This window comes from Chiloscyllium punctatum, chromosome 17 (genome assembly GCF_047496795.1).
Source record: "Chiloscyllium punctatum isolate Juve2018m chromosome 17, sChiPun1.3, whole genome shotgun sequence".
Lineage (NCBI taxonomy): Eukaryota > Metazoa > Chordata > Chondrichthyes > Orectolobiformes > Hemiscylliidae > Chiloscyllium > Chiloscyllium punctatum.
In genome coordinates, this window is record NC_092755.1 from 91,952,766 (window position 1) to 91,974,889 (window position 22,124).

A 22,124-nucleotide genomic window follows, 5' to 3' on the forward strand; every position below is an offset into this window, starting at 1 on the left:
TTGATTTCAGGTAAAAGAAATCTACAGTATTGGGAATACTTAAGGAGCACAGGAACTGGACATGACTATTCAGCCTCTTAAGCCTATTCTGCTTTTTAATTAGATCATATCAGTTTCATGTCTTAACTCCAGTTACTGTTAGGTGGTCTTGTGGCAGTGGTTTCCTGGGTTTTGGACCTGAATCTCCACGTTCAAGTCCCACACTAGGATTTGTTATGTAGTCTAACAGGCTGATATTAAACAAAGGAATCTTTCCAATATCTCCCCACGAGTAAGAAAGGTGTATGAGGAAATGCTAAAACAAATGCTTTTTCCTCCTATCCATTTATACTCTTTGCCTAACAATAGAACTATCAATCTCAGTGTTGATAGTGTCCAAACTGACTCTCAGCAGCAACAGCAGTCCTGATGCAAGGGCAGGGTCCCAAGTCCTTCTCCTTCCTGAAGTCATCCCTGAACTAGCTGACTCAAATTTTAATCTCGTCATCCATGTTCTGAACTCACTCCAAGGAAATTGGGCTTGTTCTCATTGAACAACAAAAGGAGCCTGCCGTGGAACCTCTCAAGGCTTTTAACAAGATAAAAAAGTAATAACTAGAAGGCTACGCGTAAGCGAGGGAATTAGTTCTGTCGCAAAGTATGTTCAAGATCAAATTGGATGTCTTTGTACAGTGCCATACAGGATTAGCTTGTCAACTCTCCTGGTCTTTTCTGTGAAAACGTGCACGTTCCAAAGTTTGTTCGATCATTACACATACCTTCTGTATCATAATGCTGTAGGTCCCTGTTAGCTTCAGGCCTCTGGTGAAGTACAGTGTGTTTATCCAGCCTAAGACCAGAGCAAACACCATTACAGCAAGATAGGACTCCTCACCAGCCAAGTACAGTCCCGCCGACACCAACACCAGGATGGAATAAATAAAACTGCAACACAGGAGCACCACAGGGACTTGGTCAACAGAAGGATAAGCAGACAGATTGATTATTAGCCCACACTCTCCGAAGCACTGCCTCTTTGATGTGTGAACTGAGAGCAGGGATCTCAGCAACACTCCCATTTCTAGATAGTAATACAATGTTTCTCTCAATATGTATTCCAACACTGCAGGAAGGTGCTTCAGCAAACACGTGACCCCTCAACCCATCCGAGACCTTACCTTTCAACCTGAGCTCCAGTTCTAACAGGTTGTCACATCTTGTTTGAATTTTGTAAGTTAATATTATGACGATTGTTGTTTAGAATTTGTAGCCCTATTTAGGAGTGAAGAATGAGAGATGACCTTTTGAAATGTAAGATTCTCAGGGGACTTGACAGGGTAGATGTGGAAATGTTGTTTCCCCTTGTGGGAGAGACTAGACCAGAGGACAATCTCAGAATAAGTGTTTGCACATTTAAGACAGCGATGAGGAGAAATGTTTTCTCAGAAGGTTGTGAATCTGTGGGTTGTCAAAGCTGTGTTGTTAAGTATATTCAAGGCTCAGACAGATATTTTTAATCAGCAAGTGAATTAAGGGTAATGGTGACAAAGCAGGAAAATGGAGTTGAGGATTTTTAGGATCAGTTGTGATCTCACTGAATGGTTGAACTGCCTCCTTCTGCTCTTGCATCTTGTGGTCTTATGGATGAATTTCAAGTTTAATATTAAACTGATGACCTGTTAGTACCAGAAATGTAAGATGAAATGCATGGAATATTTGAGTCTCCCAAGATGCCATGTTGCCCATCAATATTGCCCAACCAAAGTTTGGGCCCCCTTGCAATACTATATCCATCCAAATTCTGCATCTGAATAATTATGTTACTACCTAGCATTGTCCACCTTAAGACTATTTTCTTTATATAATTTGCAGTGAGCAGAGACAACAAACTACTCAAGTATTCACTTAACTGTGAGCCCTCAATGGCTGTTTTCTGGGCTGCCAGGATGATTCGGGTAAAAGGTAATCCATGTTCTTTCAATGCTGGAGGCTGCAGCCAGCTGATATCCAGAGACCAGCAGGGGGAGCTCTAAGGCAATACTTGAATGCCAGCTCTTCCACAAACATTGGTTACCCCTCCCTCCACCAGAGTATTTCTTACCACCCAAATCCACCAACCACTCTCACCCATCATCTCCTGAGGCCTGAAGAAGCCAGTGTGCTCCAAACTTGTGTAACTCACTGCTGGATGCCCCCAAAACCTTTCGTTAGGTAAATGACATAGAGTCATGGAATCATAGAGATGTACAGCATGGAAACAGATGCTTCGGTCCAACCCGTCCATGCCGACCAGATATCCCAACCCAATCTAGTCGCACCTGCCAGCACCCGGCCCATATCCATCCAAACCCTTCCTATTCATATACCCATCCAAATGCCTCTTAAATGTTGCAATTGTACCAGCCTCCACCACTTCCTCTGGCAGCTCATTCCATACACGTACCACCCCCTGTGTGAAAAAGTTGCCCCACAGGCCTCTTTTATATCGTTCCCCTCTCACCCTAAACCTATGCCCTCTAGTTCTGGACTCCCCAACACCAGGGAAAAGACTTTGCCTATTTACCCTATCCATGCCCCTCATAATTTTGTAGACCTCTATAAGGTCACCCCTCAGCTTCCGGCGCTCCAGGGAAAACAGCCCCAGCCTGTTCAGCCTCTCTTTATAGCTCAAATTCTCCAACTCTGGCAACATCCTTGTAAGTCTTTTCTAAACCCTTTCAAGTTTCACAACATCCTTCCTATAGGAAGGAGACCAGAATTGCACGCAATATTCCAACAGTGGCCTAACTAATGTCCTGTACAGCTGCAACATGACCTCCTAACGCCTGTACTCAATACTCTGACCAATGAAGGAAAGCTTACCAACCGACTTCTTCACTATTCTATCTACCTGTGACAATACTTTCAAGGAACTTTGAACCTGCACTCCAAGGTCTCTTTGTTCAGCAACACTCCCCTGGACCTTACCACTAAGTGTATAAGTCCTGCTAAGATTAGCATTCCCAAAATGCAGCACCTCGCATTTATTTGAATTAAACTCCATCTTATCAGGGTGCATCATGTCCAGAATCCTCCTCAATTCAAGGAGGTTGTGAAAAACCTGGGCCTGTATCCTTTCCTATATTGACTCACAGGCCCAGGAATTTCATTTAAAAGCTGTTACATACATGTGTCTTGATTTCCACATTTGTAAACCTCCCATACTGCAAGTACCCAAGATCATTCCGATTGCAATCCGATGCTCATTTCTTGTCTTCCCAGTACCTAAGAGCACAAGGCCATAAGAAATTACTGGACTAGGCCATTCAGCCCTTTGAAACTGCTCAGTCACTGAGTAAGATCTTGACTGACCCTCCATCTCAACTCCACTTTGCTGCTGTATCCTCATATTCCTTCATTCCCTGTGCGTCCAAGAGCCTATCATTTCAATCTTGAATATCCTCAGTGACTGAGCATCCTCATCTCTGCAGTACAGAATTCCAAAGATTCGTAAACCACCCCCCAACATCCCCCAATCCTGACCTCCAAGTGACAAAATTTCTCCTTATCTAAGTCATAGATGGCTGACCCATTAACCTGAGATTTTTACCCCTACTTCCAGATATTCCAGTCAGGGGAACTAGCCTTTCATCATCTACCCTCTCAAGCACTCTTGGAAAATCCTCATTGCAGGAATCAATCTAGTGAACCTTCAGGCCGCCAAGTCCAAGGCAAGTATATCCTTCCTTAGTGAAAATTATACACAGGACTCTTGCTGTGGTCTCACCAAAGCCCTATATAATTGCACCAAGCTCTCTTTACTCTTACATTGCAAACCCTATGCTAGAAGGTGTCCTGCACTACCTTTCCAAGAATCACCCTTAAGAAGAGCAGTCCAGAATAATATGTTCCTAATGGCTCGACATTAAGAATTTGAGATTTGTTCACTCAAAGAGTTAGATGCAGAACATTGTTGCCTCTGTACAGGATCAATCATTCATAAGTTTTCCTTCTGTCACAAAGAAGTTGATTTTACTATGATCCAGCCAAGATTGTTTACTTGTCAGCAGATCTGAAATATCACAACATTCTACTGGTATTTCCAATAGTTTGAATAAATAGGAATTAATATGGATGGCCAGTTGCACTGTAAATCAAGGCACATGTATTACACAATTGCTTCTAAAAGTTGAATTTTAGGCTCTTGTATTACAACACAAATAAACTACTGTACAGGGCTATCCTGGAGAAAAGCAGTGTCAACTGTGTATGTTTGTCACGGCCATAAGAAACATCAACTTCATTGTAAATGCATGTGACTGTGAATGACACAAGTAATAGGCTCTTTTTTTTAGCAAAGTGAGCACTTTATAACCTGAAGAGTGTTAACTTTTAAGGAATTAAGGAAGGTCTTACTAAAGCAGCTGGAAAGATCCATCAATAAACATGGAATTCACTCCTGGACATTTCTTCAGGAACAAATCCTTCACCTGGGAATGGAAGAAAGATTTTACTAATTTTCATGCAGAATCATCGAAATGTTAACAGTGCAGATGGGAGCCATTCATCCCATTACATCTGCACTGGCTCTTCAAATGAACAGCATTGCCTATGGCCAAGTTTCTGCTTTGTCTCCCATAAAGTTGTACTTTATTTTTATTTCAATCATTGTCGAGTGTCCTCTCAAGTGCCTTCATTGAACCTGTCTCCATTACACTTCCAGGCAGTACATTCTAAACTCTAACTGCACGTTGAGTGAAAAAGAATTTTCCCATTTATTCCTTTTGGAAATCACTTTAAATCTATGCGATGTGGCTCTCAATCCTTTTGAGTGGGAACAGTTTCTTCCTAACTACTCTACTCAACCTGCTCATAATTTTGAAATCTCCTCTAAGGAGAACTGTCTTCAATCTATCCACGTAACTAGAGTTCCTCATTCTGAGAAACATTCTTGTAAATCACTTCTGTAATGTCTCCAATGCATTCACATCATTTTAATCCTGCAGCACCAACAACTATACACAAAACACCAATAGTAGCAGCAGATTAAAAACATTTTAAATCCATTATGGAGGGTCCCTTTCCACCTTAGCAGTGCTGTCCTCTGTCTGTGTGTGCATGTGCACCCCATGTGCATGGATAATTTTCAGTCTCTTGGGAGATTGTTAACATGAGCTGGACAAGTCAGCAAAGTTCAGGAAGGGAGGATCCTGGATGAATTAAATCCTTATCTATCTTTTGAAACTTTGAAATGCCTCATTGATGCAATAGTTTTTGCACACCACTAGTTTTGTGTTTCAAAACAGATAAATGAACACATTTTATATTAAAACAAACAAAATATTCTTAAACATATATTGTGAGTAATATCATATGGCCCTATTTCTCCATCTTTACTTCATAATGTTTAGCATTATACATTTAGAATCAATTCATGAAGATACTGTAGAAAAGTTGTTATATTTATGAATGTATATTTTCAAAACTGTAAAAGAATTTCAGCGCTGTGCACTGCCAGGAAGTGGCTCTATTTTCCTGGCTGCAGGGAAATTCCTGAATCCGCAGGAGCAGCCGCCAAAACTCAATGACCCAAGAAACAAGATCCCAAGTGACACATGGGTCTTTACAGAGTTAGATCGTCTCAGCTACGGTATCAGCCATCACCTTTCCTGCAATAGGAAGAGGCAGACTCAGTCCTAGGTTCTTCCTCAAAAACCCTGGCTGTAAAATACAAGCAAGTGGATGGTGCATTCAGCCTGGTCATCCCTGGCCCAGTGTTTGCCCAGTCCAACTCAAAGGAAGGAGACAAGACTGAGGAACAAAATAACAATGGTGTGGAGATTATCACAGGTTAGGTGCATCAGCCACTGTACTATCAGATGTTGAGCCTTTTCTTTTTATATTCAACAATATCTAGATTTTTTTGTGGTTGTTAGTAGGACAAGATGCTCTCTATTTTTCATTGTTTTCCTCATCTCTTCCCCTTCTTCCCTTCTACATTACACACCTTCCAAAGGTGTAAAAAAGTACAGATTCTGCAAATACCTTTCTCACTGCCACCCCAAAGACATTCACTGGTGGGCACATGGGACAATCTCTCAGGATAAGTTAGCATCTAGTTTTCCCTACATACCCGCTGGGAAAACATTGGCATTCACTCAGCACTCTCCACAATGTGCAATGTTTCAAATGTGAGATGGGCAGCCACGTTGATTTTCCCTATGGCCTACAGGACATCAACGTGGCCATTTCCCTATGGCCTACAGGACATCAACGTGGCCATTTCCCTATGGCCTACAGGACATCAACGTGGCCATTTCCCTATGGCCTACAGGACATCAATGTGGCCATTTCCCTATGGCCTACAGGACATCAACGTGGCCATTTCCCTATGGCCTACAGGACATGCACTGGCACTCTGAAACACAATGTCCACCACTACTCAAAACAGTGGACAATTAGATTCACTAAAGCCTTCCTATCAAAACCATAAAGACAACATTGTTTGGAAATATATGGTTCATGGTCCTTGAAGATTAAGTCTGATTTGTCCTTTGAATGCTACTGAATTCTTAACAAACTATTTTCCTCTACTTACATTTGTGAAAAAGAAGAAGATGGCAGTAACGACAGTGATAATTTCCCCAGCCATTCGAAAGTAGTCAACTGTTGTAGTGTACGGGTAAGGAGGCTGCAAGAGATTAGAGTCATAGAGTCATAGAGATGTGCAGCATGGAAACAGACCCTTCGGTCCAACCTGTCCATGCCGACCAGATATCCCAACCCAATCTAATTGCACCTGCCAGCACCTGACCCATATCCCTCCAAACCCTTCCTATTCATACACCCATCCAAATGTCTCTTAAATGTTGCAATTGTACCAGCCTTCACCACTTCCTCTGGCAGCTCATTCCATACACGTACCACCCCCCTGTGAAAAAGTTGCCCTGAAGGTCTTTTTTGTATCTTTCCCCTCTCACCTTAAACCTATGCCCTCTAGTTCTGGACTCCCCGACACCAGGGAAAAGACTTTGCCTATTTATCCTATCCATGCCACTCAATTTTGTACACATCGATAAGGTCACCCCTCAGCTTCTGACGCTCCAGAGAAATCAGCCCCAGCCTGTTCAGCCTCTCCCTATAGCTCAAATTCTCCAACCCTGGCAACATCCTTGTAAATCGTTCCTGAACCCTTTCAAGTTTCACAACCTCTTTCTGATAGGAAGGAGATCAGAACTGTATGCAATATTCCAACAGTGGCGTAACCAATGTCCTGTACAGCCGCAACTCCTGTACTCAATACTCTGACCAGTAAAGGAAAGCATACCAAACGCCTTCTTCACTATCCTATCTAACTGTGACTCGACTTTCAAGGAGCTATGAACCTGCACTCCAAGGTCTCTTTGTTCAGTAACACTCCCTAGGACCTTACCATTAAGTGTATAAGTCCTGCTAAAATTTGCTTTCCCAAAATCCAGCACATCACATTTATCTGAATTAAACTCCACCTGCCATTTCTCAGCCCATTGGCCCATCTGGACAAGATCCTGTTGTAATCTGAGGTAACCCTCTTCGCCGTCCACTACACCTCCAATTTTGGTGTCATCTGCAAACTTACTAACTGTACCTCTTATGCTCGCATCCAAATCATTTCTGTAAATGTCAACAAGTAGAGGACCCAGCACTGATCCTTGTGGCACTCCACTGGTCACAGACCTCCAGTCTGAAAAACAACCCTCCACCACAACCCTCTGTCTTCTACCTTTGAGCCAGTTATGTCTCCAAATGGCTAGTTCTCCCTGTATTCCGTGAGATCTAACCTTGCTAATCAGTCTCCCATGGGAAACCTTGTCGAATGCCTTACTGAAGTCCACATAGATCACATCTACTATCCTGCCCTCATCAATCCTCTTTGCTACTTCCTCAAAAGGCTCAATCAAGTTTGTGAGACATTATTTCCCATGCACAAAACCACATTGACTATCCCTAATCAGTCCTTGCCTTTCCAAATACATGTACATCCTGTCCCTCAGGATTCCCTCCTACAACTTGCCCACCACTGGTGTCAGGCCCACTGGTATGTAGTTCCCTGGCTTGTCCTTACTACTCTTCTTAAAGAGTGGCACCACGTTAGCCAACCTCCAGTCTTCCAGCACCTCACCTGTGACTATCGATGATATAAGTATCTCAGCAAGAGGCCCAGCAATCACTTCTCTAGCTTCCCACAGAGTTCTAGGGTACACCTGAACAGGTCCTGGGGATTTATCCACTTTTATGCATTTCAAAACATCCAGCACTTCCTCCTCTGTAATCTGGACATTTTGCAAGATGTCACCATCTATTTCCCTACAGTCTATATCTTCCATATCCTTTTCCACAGTAAGTACTGATGGAAAATATTCATTTAGTATCTCCCCCATTTTCTGCAGCTCCACACAAAGGCCGCCTTGCTGATCTTTGAGGGGCCCTATTTTCTCTCTAGTTACCCTTTGTCCTTAATATATTTATAAAATGCTTTGGATTCTCCTTAATTCTATTTGCCAAAGCTATCGCATGTCCCCTTTTTGCCTTCCTGATTTCCTTCTTAAGTATACTCCTACTTCCTTTATACTCTTCTAAGGATTCACTCGATCTATCCTGTCTATTCCTGACATATGCTTCCTTCTTTTTCTTAACCAAACCCTCAATTCCTTTAGTCATCCAGCATTCCCTATGCCTACCAGCCTTTCCTTTCACCCTAACAGGAATATACTTTCTCTGGATTCTCATTATCTTATTTCTGAAGACTTCCCATTTTCCAGCCGTCCCTTTACCTGTGAGCATCTACCCCCAATCAGCTTTCGAAAGTTTTTACCTAATACCGTCAAAATTGGCCTTTCTCCAATTTAGAACTTCAACTTTTAGATCTGGTCTATCCTTTTCCATCATTATTTTAAATCTAATAAAATTATGGTCACTGGCCCCAAAGTGCTCCCCCACTAACACCTCAGTCACCTGCCCTGCCTTATTTCCGAAGAGTCAGTCATGTTTTGCACCTTCTCTAGTAGGTACATCCACATACTAAATCACAAAATTGTCTTGTACACACTTAACAAATTCTTCTCCATCTAAACCCTTAACACTATGGCAGTCCCAGTGTATGTTTGGAAAGTTAAAATCCCCTACCATAACCACCCTATTTTTCTTATAAATAGCTGAGACCTCCTTATAAGTTTGTGTCTCAATTTCCTTCTGACAATAGGGGGTCTATAATACAATCCCAATGAGGTTACCATCTCTTTCTTATTTCTCAGTTCCACCCAAATAACTCCCCTGGATGTATTTCTGGGAATATCCTCCCTCAGCACAGCTGTAATGCTATCCCTTATCAAAAATGCACCCCCCCCCCAACCCCTCTCTTGCCTCCCTTTCTATCCTTCCTGTAGCATTTGTATCCTGGAATATTAAGCTGCCAGTCCTGCCCATCCCTGAGTCATGTTTCTGTAATTGCTATGATATCCCAGTCCCATGTTCCTAACCATGCCCTGAGTTCATCTGCCTTCCCTGTTAGGCCCCTTGCACTGAAATAAATGCGGTTTAATTTATTAATCCTACCTTGTCCCTGCCTGCCCTGACTGTTTGACTTGCTTCTGTTGTCAACTGTACCAGTCTCACATTGTTCTCTTTCCTCACTGTCCCCCTGGGTCCCAACCCCCTACCTTACTAGTTTAAATCCTCCCGAGCAGCTCTAGCAAATCTCCAGCAAATATTAGTCCCCTTCGAATTTAGGTGCAATCTGTCCTTCTTGTACAGTCACTTCTACCCCAAAAGAGATTCCAATGGTCCAAAAATGTGAATCCTTCCCCATACACCAGCTCCTCAGCCATGCATTCATCTCCTATTCCTGCCCTCACTAGCTCATAGCACCGGGAGTAATCCAGATATTACTACTCTCAAGGATCTCCTTTTTAAATTTCTGCCTAGATCTCTGTAATTTCCCTTCAGAATCTCAACCTTTTCCCTTCCTATGTGATTGGTTCCAATGTGGACAATGACCTCTTGCTGGCCCCTCTCCCCCATGAGAACTTTCTGCACCCTCTCTGAGACATCCTTGATCCTGGCACCAGGGAAGCAACACACCATTCTAGATTAGAAGAAGAGAATCCCTGATGAAGCCAGTGAGTGATCAAGCAGGCTTCAAAGCCTGAAACAGGAGCTGAGAGGTACTTCGAGAGAGTGGTGATAAGTGACTACCAGCTTTGTTCCATACATTTTCTCCCCCTTTTGTGGTGTCACCAGTCTGCCCACAAACCACAGCTAATGCAAAGGCAATTGCAGCTTGGATGTGAGAGAGAAACCAGGCCCAGCAGACAAGCCTAATTTTCCCAAGATAGTCCTCACTCTGATTACCTCTCTCTGCAACCCCCAACTTCACCTCACCCCCTGTGGTAAGCCCCTTCCTGGGTGGCACATTTGAAACAGCTGTGATTGCTTCTGTAGTGTGAAGATAAATGGAGCAAGGAGACCTCCTCATGCTAGAATTGCTAACATAATGTATTTTTAACATTTAGTCTGACCTTTTATGAAAGCTGACACAATACTTGCCCTCACATTACTTGTAAGTGTGCACACTGGCTAGATTCTACACCATCCCCTCTATCAAATTTGCTAACCACGTTGAGGCAAAGTTGCAGAGGCAGCTATGAATAATTACTCCGATAGTATGATTACAGGGAATTGCAGCTCAGCTCAATGTGCTGTTAGCTCGTTTTGTACTGACAGCTAAGCGGAAAAACCCAAGTTTGGCCTAGAGCAAAGCATCGGCTCCTTAATGATATAGAACAGTAAGGTCACAACTCAGTTGACCATTCTGCTCACTTCCTGGTCTAGGCAGCGAGCAGACAGCTTAATGTTCACTGGATGTTGTAGATACCAATAACTGAGAGGACCAACCAGATGCTAATATTCTGGGTTCTTGCCCCTATTAGTGGCCAGTCAGAAACAATCTGCTGTCCCCCAATCCCTCAGGTGTCAATACTGGATTCCAGATACAACATAGATTCTCAGAACACAGAAGAGGGCCATTCAGTCCATCATGCCTGTGTCAACTCTTTGAAGGAATACAAAATAGTTCCACTCCAGTGCTCTTTCTTCAAAGCACTGCAAATGTCTCCTTTTTCAATGCACAGCTGATTCTCTTTTGAATCTGAGTCTACTATCAGACACTTCATGGAGATTCAAGATGAATAGATTGGCAGGGAGTGAATTACTGAAAGAAGACAGAGAACAGACGACTGTTCCCTTGAAGCCATTCAGTAACCAGAAAGTTCCCATCCACAAATTGACCCCTTTAAATGGTCATATGGAGCAAAAATAAATTAAAGGGCCTTCACACTCTAATGAATGGGCATCTCAGTCCAGGAAAAATTATAAGGCAAATTGGAACAGACAGGTCACCACTTGAAAAACAGGCCCCACCTCACACTTACTTTGCCTTCAGAAGGCCTATAGTAGGCAATGAGGGTAAATATGACCATGGCTGTGATATAGGAGACAACACTGAGGTAGAAGGACACAGCTGCAAACTTCTTCCACTTATCACGAAATAATTCATTAATTGGTTCCACAGCTAACATCTCATAACGATTCTGCAAAAGAAATTCAAAAACAACAAACAACTTTCATTTATATAGCATCTTCAGTGAGGTAAAACATCAGAAAAGGAATGCCAAACAGAAAGTGGTGATAAACCACACCACCACCTACTGGGAGAGATAACAGTGTGGGTTTTAAGGAGCAGCTTAATGGGGGAAAGAGACTTAGATTAGATTAGATTACTTACAGTGTGGAAACAGGCCCTTCGGCCCAACAAGTCCACACCGCCCCGTCGAAGCGCAACACACCCATACCCCTACATTTACCCCTTACCTTAGAAGTGGAGGGGTTTAAGAAAGGAATTTGAGCTTATGGAAGTTTGCACCAACAAGCCCAGCTACTGGAGAGACAGAAACAGGAACAAAAGTGATTCTTATCAAAATGACATCACATGGCAATAAATAATCCTATTATCATTAATAATTATTGTATATTAGACGTGATTACCAACCATTCACGAAGAGTTCAGTCCTTTACATTGAGAAAGCTTATCAAGCAACCATTTCTTGAACAATGCTTTAGGGATGTGACCCCGGCTGCTAATTTGACCTCAGAGCTGATTCGGGAACTAAATACTCCAGAAATCCACTTTTCATTTCATGTGTAATCAGGACTTTATGCCCGATCGTTTTAAAATGAGAAAGTTGGGAAACATTTCCGATGTTTGCACCCAATGAGGACCCTCACCTGCCAGAAGCACACTTGACAAATCAGGTCTCAGTTATATTAACCACATGCGTTGTCCAGTTTTGCTTGAGAAAAAGTGAGGACTGCAGATGCTGGAGATCAGAGCTGAAAAATGTGTTGCTGGAAAAGTGCAGCAGGTCAGGCAGCATCCAAGGAGCAGGAGAATCGACGTTTCGGGTATAAGCCCTTCTTCAGGAATGAGGAGGGTGTGCCAAGCGGGCTGAGATAAAAGGTAGGGAGGAGGGACTTGGGGGAGTGGTGTTGGGAATGCGATAGGTGGAAGGAGGTTAAGGTGAGGGTGATAGGCCGGAAAGGGGGTGGGGGCGGAGAGGTCGGTAAGAAGATTGCAGGTCAAGAAGGTGGTGCTGAGTCCGAGGGTTGGGACTGAGATAAGGTGGGGGGAGGGGAAATGAGGAGGCTGGAAAAATCTGCATTCATCCCTTTTGGTTGGAGGGTTCCAAGGTGGAAGATGGGGCGCTCTTCCTCCAGGTGTCGTGTTGCCATGGTCTGGCGATGGAGGAGGCCAAGGGCCTGCATGTCCTTGGCGGAGTGGGAGGGAGAGTTAAAGTGTTCAGCCACGGGGCGGTTGGATTGGTTGGTGCGGGTGTCCCAGAGGTGTTCTCTGAAATGTTCCGCAAGTAGGCGGCCTGTCTCCCCAATATAGAGGAGGTCACATCGGGTGCAGCGGATGCAGTAAATGATGTGTATGGAGGTGCAGGTGAATTTGTGACGGATATGGAAGGATCCCTTGGGGCCTCGGGGGGAAATGAGGGGGGAGGTGTGGGCGCAAGTTTTGCATTTCTTGCGGTTGCAGGGAAAGGTGCCGGGAGTGGAGGTTGGGTTGGTGGGGAGTGTGGACCTGACAAGGGAATCACGGAGGGAGTGGTCTTTCTGGAACACTGATAGGGGAGGGGAGGGAAATATATCCTTGGTGGTGGGGTCTGTCTGGAGGTGGCAGAAATGATGAAGGATGATACGATGTATCTGGAGGTTGGAAGGGTGGTAGGTGAGGACCAGTGGGGTTCTGTACTGGTAGCGATTGGAGGGGCGGGGTTCAAGGGCGGAGGAGCGGAACATGGAGGAGATGCGGTGGAGAACATCGTCAACCACGTCTGAGGGGAATTGTGGTCTTTGAAGAAGGAGGCCATCTGGGTTGTTCGGTATTGGAATTGGTCCTCCTGGGAGCAGATGCAGCGGAGGCGAAGGAATTGGGAATATGGGATGGCGTTTTTACAGGGGGCAGGGTGGGAGGAGGTGTAATCTAGGTAGCTGTGGAAGTCAGTCGATTTACTATAAATGTCCGTGTTGAGTCGGTCATCCGAGATAGAAATGGAGAGGTCTAGGAAGGGGAGGGAGGAGTCTGAGATGGTCCAGGTAAATTTGAGGTTGGGGTGGAAGGTGTTAGTAAAGTGGATGAACTGTTCAACCTCCTCGTGGGAGCACGAGGTAGCACCGATACAGTCATCAATGTAGCGGAGGAAAAGGTGGGGGGTGATGTCAGTGTAGCTGCCGAAGAAGGACTGTTCCACATATCCGACGAAGAGGCAGGCATAGCTGGGCCCATGCGGGTGCCCATGGCTACTCCTTTGGTTTGGAGGAAGTGGGAGGATTGGAAAGAGAAGTTGTTCAGAGTGAGGACCAGTTCAGTCAGTCAAAGGAGGGTGTCAGTGGAAGGGTACAGGTTGGTACGGCGGGAAAGGAAGAAGTGGAGGGCTTTGAGTCCTTCGTGATGGGGCATGGAGGTGTATAGGGACTGGATGTCCATGGTGAAGATAAGGCGTTGGGGGCCGGGGAAGCGAAAATCATGGAGGGGGGGAGGGCATGGGTGGTGTCCCGAACATAGATGGGGAGTTCTTGGACTAAGGGGGAGAGGACTGTGTCGCGGTATGCAGAGATGAGTTCGGTGGGGTAGGAGCAGGCTGAGACAATGGGTTGGCCGAGGCAGAGAGGTTTGTGGATTTTAGGCGGGAGGTAGAAACGGGCGGTGTGGAGTTATGGGACTCTGAACAACTTCTCTTTCCAATCCTCCCACTTCCTCCAAACCAAAGGAGTAGCCATGGGCACCTGCATGGGCCCCAGCTATGCCTGCCTCTTCGTCGGATATGTGGAACAGCCCATCTTCCGCAGCTACACTAGCACCACTCCCCACCTTTTCCTCCGCTACATCGATGACTATCGGCGCTGCCTCGTGCTCCCACGAGGAGGTTGAACAGTTCATCCACTTTACCAACACCTTCCACCCTGACCTCAAATTTACCTGGACCGTCTCAGACTCTTCCCTCCCCTTCCTAGACCTCTCCATTTCTATCTCGGGCGACCAACTCAACACGGACATTTACTATAAATCGACCGACTCCCAAAGCTACCTAGATTACAACTCCTCCCACCCCGCCCCCCTGTAAAAACGCCATCCCATATTCCCAATTCCTTCGCCTCCGCCGCATCTGCTCCCAGGAGGACCAATTCCAATACCGAACAACCCAGATGGCCTCCTCTTTAAAGACCGCAATTTCCCCTCAGACGTAGTTGACAATGCTCTCCACCACATCTCCTCCACTTTCCGCTCCTCCGCCCTTGAAACCCGCCCCTCCAATCGCCCCCTGGATAGAACCCAACTGGTCCTCACCTACCACCCCACCAACCTCCAGATACATCGTATCATCCTTCGTCATTTCCGCCACTCCAGACAGACCCCACCACCAAGGATATCTTTCCCTCCCCTCCCCTACCAGCTTTCAGGAAAGACCACTCCCTCCGCGACTCCCTCGTCAGGGCCACACTCCCCACCAACCCAACCTCCACTCCTGGCAGCTTCCCCTGCAACCGCAAGAAATTCAAAACTTGCGCCCACACCTCCCCCCTCACTTCCCTCCTAGGCCCCAAGGGATCCTTCCATATCCATCACAAATTCACCTGCACCTCCACACACATCATTTACTGCATCCACTGCACCCGATGTGACCTCCTCTACATTGGGGAGACAGGCCGCCTACTTGCGGAACATTTCAGAGAACACCTCTGGGACACCCGCACCAACCAACCCAACCGCCCCGTGGCAGAACACTTTAACTCCCCCTCCCACTCCGCCAAGGACATGCAGGTCCTTGGCCTCCTCCATCGCCAGACCATGGTAACACGACGCCTGGAGGAAGAGCGCCTCATCTTCTATCTAGGAACCCTCCAACCACAAGGCATGAATGCAGATTTCTCCAGCTTCCTCATTTCCCTTCCCCCCCACCTTATCTCAGTCCCAATCCTCTGACTCAGCACCACCTTCTTGACCTGCAATCTTCTTCCCGACCTCTCCGCCCCCACCCCCTCTCCAGCCTATCACCCTCATCTTAACCTCCTTCCACCTATTGCATTCCCAATGCCCCTCCCCCAAGTCGCTCCTCCCTACCTTTTATCTTAGCCTGCTTGGCATATCTTCCTCATTCCTGAAGAAGGGCTTATGCCTGAAACGTCGATTCTCCTGCTCCTTGGATGCTGCCTGACCTGCTTCTCTTTTCCAGCAATACATTTTTCAGCTCCAGTTTCCCTTGGCCAACTTGTGCCCAAAATGGTGAGACTCTGCCCCAGGCGCACACAATGGATGCATCCAGTGTCATAAAAGCAGGGTCACTGACAAGAGAGGGATAGGAAATTGGGATATTACACTTTATAATGAATGAAACAAATTTCACAGATGGAAATTATAGCTAGGAAACTTTTTTTTACACATTTGTAATTTAGTTATGAATTTTCAGAATCCGTTTTGCTAAAGCTCTTACTGTTGATCTTCAATTCCTCCCCTAACTGTTAAGAACTCCAGTAGAATCTAAATTAGCAGTGACCTGGGGGAAGCTGGTTCCCCCAGTTGGGGATCAAGAACCAAGTCAGAGTTTCTGAATATTCAAACGACATTGGACACTGAGCTGAGAAGAAATAATTTCACTCGGGTACAGAAATCTCAGAAATTCTCTATCCCGGAGAACTCTAATTTGACTCATTGAGTTTATTTAACAGAGGTTAATAGATTTTTGGATGTTCGGGAATTAAGGGACATGGAAATACTTCAGGAAACTGCGATTGAGGGAGAATATCAGCAATGATCTGCTTGAATGATGTAGCAGGCTTAATCAGTCAAATGACCTAACAGAGTCCCTTGATAGGTTAAAAACTGAGTGAGGAGGTATGACACTGCTTTCTGTAAAACAGGAGAAATGGACAGGATACATCTGAGGATACTGAAGGAATTAAGCATGAAAATTGTGGAACAATTGGACATAATTATCACACCCTCCTTAAACACAGCGGGCAGTGCTAGGGGACTGGGGATCCATGAATGTTATACCCTTGTTCAAAAATGCATGCAAGGAGAAACACAACAACTTCAGCAGGTCAGCAGAACCTTGGCAGTGGGAAAGCTTTTACAACGATAATCCAGGTGAAAGATTATCAGTAACTTGGACAAGCACAGATAAATTAAGGAAAGCCAGTTTAGATTTGTTAGAGGTAAATCATGTTGAACTAATTTGGTTGAATTGTTTTCATGAGGTGAAAGAGAGGGTTGACAAGGATGCTGCAATTGATGTGATGTGCATTGACTTCCAAAGTTTCACCTCAGACTTGCCAACAAAGTTGAAACACTTGGCTTCAAAGGGAGGGAACAGAGAGACCCTGGCAGTGTATGGACAAAATTGTTAAAAAGTGGTGGGGCAGGTTGAAAAAGTGACTAGCAAGGAACTTATGCCCTCCCCTGTGGTGGCAGGATAGGGACACTTAACTGATGGTGGGTAACAGGTGGGGGACGCTGTTGCCTCCCATTTCCACCCCGGCTAAAGTGGTGCAAAGATCCTACACTGTCATCAATTGAGGAGCTTAAGTAGATAACTAATAATTACTTAAAAGTCTCTTCCCACCCTTGATGGCATTAACCCAGCAGCAAAGAGGGGCTTGGCAAGCAAGGAAACAAACAGGAGCCCAAAATCAAAGCTGATCCCTGTGTTTTTCACAAGATCGCACTCTGTCTCCAAATCTGGGCATCACACTTTAAGAGGGATGTGGAGGCTTTAAAAAGAATAATCAGAAAAAAGTTGGGAGAATGCTTCCAGGGATGTAAAAGTGGACAATGGCCTGGTGAAAATTATCATTAGACAATTAATCCAGTGATCCAGGTAATGTTCTGGGAACCTGGGTTTGAATCCTGCCATGGAAGATAGAATTTGAATTCAATAATAATCTGGAAATATGAGTCTAATGATAACCATGAAACTATTGGTGATTATCAGGAAAAAAACCCTTCTGGCCTCCATGTGACTCCAGACCCACAGCAATGTGTTGACTCTTAACTGCACTCTGGGCAATTAGGGATGGACAATAAATGCCGACTTAGCTAGTGATGCCCTCAAATAAAAACATTTAAATGGGTCTTTGTTATGCAGATCAATTGGAGAACTTGGGGCATGTTGGCTTTAGAGAACATTCAGAGGGTACATGGCAGAACATTGATAAAGTTGTTCAAAATCACGAGGAATCTAGACAGGTAGGATCGAAAGAAACTACTCCTGTCGGCTGAGAGGGAGATCGAGTTGATACAGATTTAAGATGAATGGCAAAAAAGGGGATTAAAAAGGAGAACTTGCAGAGAGCTAGCACAGATATGATGGGCCAAAGAATCTCCTATCTGTCACATGCAATGATTCTGATTTCTTATATTGAGATCTCCCTGTCACAATGTCGCCCAAGGAAATGCATTGCTACAGGGAGAGAAGCAGCTGCATCATTTCCTTCTATGTTGGGCTTTCTGACCCAAGCTGAAAATGTGTTGCTGGAAAAGCGCAGCAGGTCAAGCGCTTTTCCAGCAACACATTTTTCAGCTCTGATCCCCAGCATCTGCGGTCCGCACTTTCTCCTTTCTGACCCAAGGCAAGAAATGCTGGAAACACAGAACATGATGCTGGAAACAGTAAGGAAAGTCTAGCAAGTACTTTACCAGTGATTGAATTGACATGGATTACAAAAATAAACAAGCCAAGAGACCTATTCCACAGCACATGTGAAGTAATAAAACACCACCATCAAAAATCCTGCTTTATTACCAATATTTGTTTGTTTTCTTAGAGATCAGAACATTTTTCCAAGCTTTGGTTTCAATTTTAGTATAAAACAGTGGTCGTGACTCCTTTATATTAAAAAAAAGACTTACACCTTCAACATTTTTAGTAGCCTCAGGATAGACAAAAGCACTTTAAAACGAATGAAGTACTTTTGAATATAGCTCCTGTTATAATACAGGAAAACCAATTTTTGCTCAGTGAGGTCCCACAAACTTCACTATCATAATGTTCTGGGAATATATTTCGTGATATTGATTGAGGGATAAGTTGTGGCCAGGGAAATTCCCTGGATCTTCTTTACATGTACCTTGACTTAACATCATACTAACATTCTAGCATCATTAACTGTACAGAGTGAAGTTCTAATTTGCCCCAACATTAAATGTTTGAGAGTGATATTTTAGATGATTCAATTGGTGTTACAATACATTAACTATGGGCTCAGCTACGTTGCAAGACAAAGCTCAGTGTGGAGCTGAGCCCTAGCAATCCGAATGGTTACAGCTTTGTTTCAAACGCTGAATTAGCTGTTTTCTGCCATGTACCAACTGAAAAAAGTAAAAATGATAGGGTAGGGCTGGATCGACAGGACGGGACTCTTAAAAGGGTTGGTGTGGACTCGATGGGCTGAATGGCCTGCTTCCATACCATAGGCATTCTATAACTTACACCTCCTTTAATTGTGTGAAAAGTGGCCACAGATCTATGCTCACTTGCAGTGCAGTGATTTACTTGGCGGACAGCTCAATAACTGGGGGCCAAGAACTGAAATTAACTGGTAGAATGATCATAGAAGATCTGAGGACAGGTTTTCTCATCCAGAAGGTGGTAATGATCTTGAACTCTATCTGAAAGGGTGGTGAAGGCAGAAACCCTCATCACATTTGAAAATATCTGGATATGGAATTCAAGAACAAGGGTATGGATCAAGAATTGGAAAGTGGGATTAAGCTGGATAGTTCCTGCTTGGCTAGCAATAATATTATAAGCCAATAGCCTCATTCAGTGCCATAAATGTTAATAAAGCTATAATTGCTGGTGAAGATTTGCATGTGTATGTCTGCGAGAATGTCAGCTGAGAAGGTAGTTTTGTTTTGTGTAAAATCTCCATAGTCAAGAAGCTCACTTGTGAAGGCTCACATGTGAACAATGGCTGGTTTTTCCAAGTGGTACTGGAAGATGCTGAACCAACACCTGAAAAGAGAGAAGGAAGGAAATTGGTTCAATTACCTCTATCTTTCCATTGTAGACCAGTATCTCCAGCAACGACACCTCCTCCCCACATGTGTCTATTGCTGAGAGATCGTAAAGTGAGGAGTACACTGGCCCATAGGCCCAGTCCCTAAATTTGCGAGAAAGGTGACGTGCGCTTTCATCCTTTATCTCCCTCCTGATAATGTGCTGAAAAACCTGTCAAAAATAGGAGGCCAGGTTATTAAATATTATAGAGTTAAAACAATTAGATATAAAAAGTCCAAAAGATTTGAGAATGTTTGCACTATCTCAAATCTTTGTGGTGTTTCATTCTGTGTATCATAAAGGATTGAACAATCAAGTTCATATATCATAGTGCCATCACTATTAAAAATGTAACAAGTGCAACAACATGTGCTTTTAATGTAGTCTACTTGGACTTTAGCAAGGCTTTTGATTGGGTACCATGATAACAAAGGTCAAAAATAAAAATTGCTGGAAAAGCTCAGCAGGTCTGGCAGCATCTGTGGAGAGAAATCAGAGTGAGTGTTTTAGGCCAAGTAACCCTTCCTCAGAACTGATAGCAAAGGTCCATGGGATCCAAGGAAAGTTTGCAAATTGGATCCAGAATTGGCTGAGTGGCAGGAAGCAGAAGGTAAGCCTGTGTCCAGGAGGATCCCACAGAGATCATGTTGGGGCCCTTGCTGATTGTGGTTTATATAAATGGTTTAGATGTAGCAGGTTTGATTACTAAGTTAATGGATAAAAGTAAAATCGGTGAGGCAGTAAGCAGTGAGGATGATAGCCTTAAACAACAACAAGATAAAGACAGACAATCTGATCAGATGGGTTGATCAGTGCAAAAAGGAATTCAATCCGAATATGTGTGAGATGATGCACGTAGGCGGGACAAATAAAGCAAGGGAATATATGATGAAGAGTAGGGCCCTGGAAAGCACTAAGTATCAGAGGGACCTTGGTGTACATGTCCACCGGTCACTTAACCTATCAGGACAGATGGATAAACTGCGCATGTGGCATATTTGTCTTTATTTGTTGAGGCATAGAGTTTAAGAGCAGGGAGATTAAGCTGGAACTGTATAAAACGGTAATTAGGCAACAGCTAAGAGTAATGTGGATTCCAGAACTGTACAATATCGGAGGGATGCCATAACACTGGAGAGTGTGCACAGGGGTTTGGCCAGCATGTTACATGGGCTAGAGAGTTTCAGTTATGGAGTTGATTTCCTTGGAGCAGAGGAGATTGAGAGGGGATATGATTGGGAAGTATAAAATTATGAGGGGAATAGACAGGAAGGAACATTTTCCCTTGATGAAGGGATCAATGACCACGGATTATAAATTTAGGGTCAGGAGCAGAAGGCTTCGAGGAGATGTGAATAAAAACTTTTTCACCCAAAAGGTGATGGGAATCTGGAACTCACTGCCTGTAAGGGTGGTGGAGGCAGAAACTTTCATAATGTTTAAGTAGTATTCAGACGTGCACTTTTGGTGCTAAGATATACAAGACTCTGGACCAAGTACTGGAAAATGGAACTAGAATAGTTAGGTGGTTGTTTTTGATCAGCACAGACATGGCCCAAAGAGCCTTCTTCTGTATTGTGGGCCTCTATGACTCTATAACCAATTTGTGCACAGCAAGCTCCCACAAGCAGCAGAAATGTGACACTCTTACCCCAGCCACAGCTGGTACTGACAGCTGAATCTTTGAAGTGAAGCAGCTGAACAGATTTCTGTTTGTCCAACCAAATAAATGGGGGGAGGCCAGGCCATAATTTTAGTTCCAGCCAGCTGCGCACTGTGCCATAACCATAAAGAACAGCCTCATCACTACCGCCATCATAGCATGGACAATTTGCAAATCCAATTCCCCAACTTCTCTTATACTTAGATCATACAGGCAGCTCAACTCCTTTCTGTCCATTACTGGCAGCCCAGCACAAAACTATTCTCCTCCTCTCGCTTTCTTTCAGAAAGATACTTGAGAAAATGTCACTCATATGCAAGATGACCTTAAACAACTGTCTTAAGATCTACCTATTTACCCCAATCTTGCCAAGCTTTGCTGCCATCTTGAGTGGCGACAGCCCGTCATTATTTAAGATGGCCTCCAGGTTGCAGTCTGGGTACATCTTGGCACATTTGATGAGGAACAAGTCATACATTTTAGTCAAAAACTTGGTATTCTCCCTGGTGTTATCAGCAATGGCAACCAAAGCATGGAGCACGGTGTTTCCCCGTGAGTCCTGTCTCCGCAGGTCTGCGATCTTATCTGGGTTTTCAGTGAGGTAGTTGACGATATCTGGCTGGTTTGTGCAGGCAGCCAGAGAGAGGGGTAATTCACCTGGAGAGATAGAGACCGTGAACAATTAACACATGACAAGAAACACAAAAATAACCCATTCAGTTTTGGGAGGGGAGAGCCTGGTAGACGTATCAAGGGTCTGCTGATTTTTATTTACGGATCGAATGTTGTTGAGAAGGGTTGCATGAGCTACTGGGAGCAATTGATAAAATTTTGTGGTGTTTAAT

At 44.3% G+C, this 22,124-nt stretch overlaps 1 protein-coding gene across 1 annotated transcript in view; it reads right to left on the bottom strand.

The window, feature by feature from the left end:
- The window catches only part of trpv4 (transient receptor potential cation channel, subfamily V, member 4), a 123,816-nt gene that overhangs the window by 14,409 nt on the left and 87,283 nt on the right, over positions 1-22,124 (bottom strand). Inside the window, exons 6-11 of the mRNA XM_072587895.1 lie at positions 21,638-21,936; positions 19,608-19,787; positions 11,427-11,585; positions 6,557-6,649; positions 4,375-4,448; positions 759-924 (exon numbers count right to left, since the gene is read on the bottom strand). Of these exons, the coding sequence (XP_072443996.1) occupies positions 759-924; positions 4,375-4,448; positions 6,557-6,649; positions 11,427-11,585; positions 19,608-19,787; positions 21,638-21,936 (971 nt within the window). The remainder of the gene's footprint in view (positions 1-758; positions 925-4,374; positions 4,449-6,556; positions 6,650-11,426; positions 11,586-19,607; positions 19,788-21,637; positions 21,937-22,124) is intronic.